Source organism: Mastigoproctus giganteus, chromosome 6 (genome assembly GCF_048544385.1).
Source record: "Mastigoproctus giganteus isolate SK-2022 chromosome 6, ASM4854438v1, whole genome shotgun sequence".
Lineage (NCBI taxonomy): Eukaryota > Metazoa > Arthropoda > Arachnida > Uropygi > Thelyphonidae > Mastigoproctus > Mastigoproctus giganteus.
The window spans coordinates 15,977,354-15,983,353 of record NC_143580.1 but is presented as its reverse complement, the minus strand read 5'-3'; the positions used below and the strand labels follow the sequence as shown (position 1 = coordinate 15,983,353).

The 6,000-nt window shown below is 35.1% G+C and overlaps 1 protein-coding gene across 1 annotated transcript in view; it reads right to left on the bottom strand.

Annotated features, from left to right (window-relative positions):
* Positions 1–914: 914 nt before the first annotated feature.
* The window catches only part of LOC150084004 (HEAT repeat-containing protein 5B), a 406,846-nt gene continuing 401,760 nt past the window's right edge, over positions 915–6,000 (bottom strand). The window contains exon 38 of the mRNA XM_090375841.1: positions 915–1,380. Within this exon, the coding sequence (XP_090231967.1) occupies positions 1,043–1,380 (338 nt within the window). The 3' untranslated portion in view covers positions 915–1,042. The remainder of the gene's footprint in view (positions 1,381–6,000) is intronic.

The following is a 6,000-nucleotide window of genomic DNA, read 5'->3' as shown; positions in this document are numbered from 1 at the left end:
TTCGCGGCATTTCTCAGGAACGTAACCCCCGCTATTCGCGGGGGTTTACTGTATTAAATTTAACACAGTAACTTGTTTAGTTTAAGTCTACTTGAACCTGACAATTAACCCCACTACATATTTTCTGCATCTTTTTAGAACGACTGTGATTTTTTTGAATTCAATAAAAAATTAACTACTGTGTATTAAACTAAATCTTATAAATGCATAATCATTCAGAAATTAAAACTGAAAAATTTCAAATGACATTTAAAGGAGAACACAACTACTCTTTTGTTTCTTAGCACAATTACTATAATAAAAAAGCAGGATGGAGATTTTTATGTACCGACATTTAGAGAGAACCCTAAATTTGTATACTGCATCTAGATATAGCAGCACACACATGAAACCAAATATATGTTACATCATTTAATCAACTACAGGACAACTAGGAGCTTAAATTCTATGGCAAAAGGATTTTAAAATAAATAAGTAAATAGATATATGTAAAAAATTATAAGCATACAATGACAGGTATACAGTTTCATAAACTTCTTTTCAATGTATTTAATTTAGTGCAACAAGTAATTTAAAATGAAGAACTTTTTTTAGCTGACATATAATGTAAATTACATATAAAATAAATGTTTTTTGCTTCAAACAAAGGAAGAATATTTGTATACGTATGCATAGAAAAAATACACACGGGGGGGGGGGGGGAAGAGAGAGTGAGAGTGAAATTTTACATCTCATGTAACAAGTGAATGTATACAAATCTGTAATTTTTTTTTTTTAATATACTTTACTGAAAATTAGATCAAGTTTAATTTCTGTAACTGCACTCCTAAAAACTGATTATTATTTTGCATATTGTTAAATAACTTCAGTATATCTATATTTCAAACTTCCTATATTGAAACATCTTCCTTGGTAAATTCGTTTGTCAAAAATGTACCACCTGATTTAATGCTGATTCCATCACTATTTCTCTTATGTGTGCTCTAACAAGTATTATGGCCACTTTTGTTTCTGCTTTTAGAAAATAAACAAACAAAAATTTTCATCCAGTAAAATTACTGAAATCTGTTTTCAACTTAATGGCAGGAGAGGGTGCAGAGGAAGATTTAGATGACTGCTGAGGAGTCCCTTCAATCACCCTTCTTCCTGAATTAACTCCTAGACGTCCAGTTCGTATACACATTTCCAGATGGGCTTTCAATTGGCTGTTTCTACTTACTACAGTGCGGAATTCTTGGGGGTACTGTGGTCCCACTTGCATTAATCTTTGGAGAGCATGGTCATGAACAGTACATTTTAGCACTGAAGCACCTTGATGGGAATCTGGTTCCAGAAGTAAACTGACTAATATTGGCACATACAGTCCTATCATAGGTAATTCTAAATAGAAATTAAATTAAAAGCAAATAAATAATTTATCTAATAATCTATATAAAAAAAAAGAACAGTACTATGTCTGAAACATACAATTCATAAACTACAAAAATGATTAGAAAGTAGGAAACTTTACTAGTAAATGAAACTGAAATATGTTATTTAAGAGAGAGAGAGACTTTTTGCAAACATATTTAAAGGAAAAATATGCTTAACTGTGATAATTTTTTTAACATAGTATAACCATTGTAACTATTTTTATTTATTCATTTTTTTATTTTAAATATGGACAGGAGTCATATTTAAAACATAATATATAAATAAATAAAACAGATAAAAGCAAATAAATAAAAACACGCACATAAATCAATAAATATCTTTACAAGGAACGGTATACAAAGTGTCCATCTTGGCAAGACTGACAGGGTTTACATTAGTGCAATCATTGAATTGGATAATATTATTAATAAAGTAATAAGAATTTATTACAGTATACACAGAGCGTACAAATAAAGGAAGAAATATATGAGCTTTCGGCTATATGGTAGCCTTCATCAGAATTAAAAATACATGAATGGCAGTTGGAATGAAGATGTGCACTGCCAGGTGCGTGAGACGCGAGGTTTAATTGTTTGTTGACGTCTGTGGCTGTGACGCATGATGACGTGGCCAGCGCTTGTCCAATGATAGAACTACTGACTCTGTGATCGGGTTGACTTGGCAACCACTGTTCCTGTTCAAGGATTTATCCGAAGATTTTATATTTAACGATTCCAACCAGGTACGTTTTAGGTAATGGTGGGATCTGTCTACCACATTTGTAGACAGATCCCACCATTACCTAAAACGTACCTGGTTGGAATCGTTAAATATAAAATCTTCGGATAAATCCTTGAACAGGAACAGTGGTTGCCAAGTCAACCCGATCACAGAGTCAGTAGTTCTATCATTGGACAAGCGCTGGCCACGTCATCATGCGTCACAGCCACAGACGTCAACAAACAATTAAACCTCGCGTCTCACGCACCTGGCAGTGCACATCTTCATTCCAACTGCCATTCATGTATTTTTAATTCTGATGAAGGCTACCATATAGCCGAAAGCTCATATATTTCTTCCTTTATTTGTACGCTCTGTGTATACTGTAATAAATTCTTAATGAATCCAGAGCGCGTAGGCCTGTTTCGTTATAATAAAGTAATATTACAGAATATGTGCTATTCAAGAATTACATAAAATTAATCAAGAAAAAGTGATTAAATCGGTTGTATGAGTCAGTACTACAATGTGTCTAGTATATTCATTTTCGGTTTACATCAGATATTGCTTAGGTATTACCTGCAGATGGTAAGTTGAGTAGATTGCTTCTACACTCAGTGCCAAATTCATTAAGGATGGCCAATTAGTGTTGGCAGTGTCAGGGGTGGGCTGTCCTGAGAGTGCACTGCATCTGGGTGCCAAAGTTCAAAGGGTGACTGAAAACCCAAAACCTACATACACATATGAAGAAAATTTTAAGGGTGGGGTGCCAAATTTCAATTGGTATCCAGGCAGAAAATTGCAATTGGTACCTGGGCACCACATACCCTAGGAACACCCCTGCAGTTAGTACACCCCATGGATCATAGCTGGGGAATCTGCCACGTGCAGGTTTTCCAGAGGTTTTACTGGGAGATTACTCTGACCATTATCTCTGCTATGAAACTCTTCAACTAAGTATTAGTAGAAGCAAATGATGCAAAGAAGCAAGTTTATATAGCATCAAATAAGGCTAATGCCTTCTTGAATTTATTCAAACTATCTACTTCTACAAAACCAGATGGAAGTTTATTCCAACAATTAATTACTCTCTGGCTGAAAGCAAATTTTTGCACATCTATCCTGAAGCCATCATTTTTCAATTTAAGTTTATGTCCAGAGAAAGAGTAAGGATGTCATCAGCATTTAGTTTACTCAATCCATTTAAAATCTTAAACCCTTCAATCAGGTCTCCTTGTAGGTGCCCAGTTTCCAAGCACTGCAATTTTCAGACTTGAAGTCTTTTGTGGTAATAATAATACCCTTTTGTGTCCTTGACTAATCTTTCTGTTGTTCTCTGCACCCATTCCAACAGATCCACATCCTTCCTAAAATGAGGCTTCCAGACCTCTATGCAGTACTCAAAATATGGCCTAATAATTGCCTTACACAATGGGATAATCACTTCCCCACTGGCAAAGTTCCTGTATATCATTAACAAAATCCCACAAGTTGTGCTAGCAGCCTGGCTATAATGCTCAGATAATATCATGTCAAAATGAGCAATTACCCATAGGTCTCTTTTAATCACCACCCAACTGGTATATTATTCTAGGATTAACTGGGTGATACCACTCAAGGTGGTGGAGAATGAAAGATGACTAAGAGTAATTGTATTAAAGATGGCAATTGTCTTATCCTCAGTTCATATGCCATTTGAGTGGTTCTTTGAGTTGAACATATTCAGAACTTATAATGGCCACACCAGTAGCTACTATTCTCCTGTGTAGATTTGTTTTTTATTGGCTGGGGGAGCAGATCCCTAATTTCACCACAATAAAGGATCCTGCAGATCACCATGCAGATCACCCAGCCAAAACAACAATCCATATTCAATATGGGATTACCCCATTTCCAGCTCTGATTTGAAACTATAAATTCTAATTAATTTTTTTAAATTACATACTCTATGTTATATATCTTTATATACCTCACATCTCCTTTGACTTGGCACATCATGGACTAAATTGCCCATGCACCATAAAAATTCAAATCAAACAAAATCTTTATATCCACATATTAGATCTTTATTACCTTGAAGGGGCTTGAATGTGTATATTCTTTGTAAAAGTAATTTTAATAAACAATAAAAAATAAAAATGCAAGAGATTTTTTTACAACCATAAGCTACTTTAATTATATAGTAGCTTTGAGTTTCCTGTGATGAATCCTAAGAAATTGTTTTTTTTTAAGCTGCAATTTTTAGAAACTTTTAATAACATTCTTTAATTTTTGTACTGAAAGATTTGATATTTAGTGTTGATTCAAATTCTAATTCCACAGCATTGAGTACAAACTTCACAACCAGAAGCACAATATGGCCTTATATACTAATGCATTATAACATAACAATGATAATATTATAATCAGAGATAATTCAGAAATTGAAAGAGGATGACTTTTCCCACCTTACTTTTCACATTTGCAATGCAATATTGAGAGGGCGGGGCGGGAGGTTAAAGCCAATACTATTTTTTTTTCCTTATGAAAATTCCAAGCACAATAAGTATTAGAACCCATAGTACTTAGTAGAAGGCTGAGAAGATACTTGTTGCCATTAGAATTTCTGTAGATTGTAATTTTCAAGAAATATGCATGAAAGGAGGTTGTTCCAGAAAATGGAAGTTGAAGATGATGTTGAGCGGGAATTATAGAAGCCAATTCAGAAGAACAGTGCCCATGGAAGTATCTAGAGAAAATGTATGCAGCAGAAACAGAACATCTATGAAAAAGAGTGGAGAGACTCTGTAAGAGATGAGTGATTAACCTAACTGTCCTCTTTTGAATGGAGGTTTTGGGAGCACTGTCCCAAATGCTACAATATTCCATGGTAGGGTGGATTTCCAATTTGTACAGAGTGACTGTTTGGAAGAAAAGTATCTCCGAGAGTGAAAGAGATAACCCAGTTTTTTAGATGCAGTGAAGCAATATTTGAAATTTTGCTTACACCAAGAGAGAGAGAGAGAGAGAGAGAGAGAGAGAGAGAGAGAGAGAGAGAGAGAGAGAGAGATGAGAGAGAGAGAGAGAGAGAGAGAGAGATTAGAAATCAGGGTAATCCCCAATAGAGATATGTGATTATGTCTAGAAATCAGGGTAATCCCCAATAGAGATATGTGATCATGTCTAGAAATCAGTTTCAGCAAAGCACAGGAGCAGAAGAATCCTTTTTGTGAGTTATAAGACAGGACTGAGTTTTAGAAGGAATTGGTAGCAGATATTTGAGAAGCTCAAGCTGTTTGTGCAGAGCAAAGGTTTCTCAAACTGGAATTGTAATGTGCTAACATCAGCAAAACAACAGATAGAATTTCAGTCAATGGAAGCAAGTCATTAATATACAAGAGAAAAAGAAAGGGGGAAAGAACTAACCTTAGGGAATAGCTGCATTAGCAAAGAGGTTAGACGACAGGGAGTCATCTACCATCACCCGCAGTGAACAGTCAGAGACCAAACTGGATACCCAATTACAAAAAACAGTTGGTTAACCATAAGATGGATGCTTATTTAGAAGATCTTTATGCCAAACAAGGTCAAAAGCATCCTTGAAATATTAAGAGCTCCATAAACAGTGCTCCAACCAAGGAAATGTCATCCCATTTGGAATTCTTGCAATGCCAAACAACACAAGGTTGAGAATGGCCCCATTGAAAAAAAGAGACAGTCATCAAGTTGTGATCTGAGGTACCCAGAGGACGACTCACCTCGACCATGTATTTAGAAGGGTCATTTGTGAGAAAAAAGATCAAGAGTGTTGGTTGTGTGGTTAGGACTGTCTGGTATTCTGGTAGGTACATGAATCTATGAGAGATCATTAATAAATGCAAAAGCCTC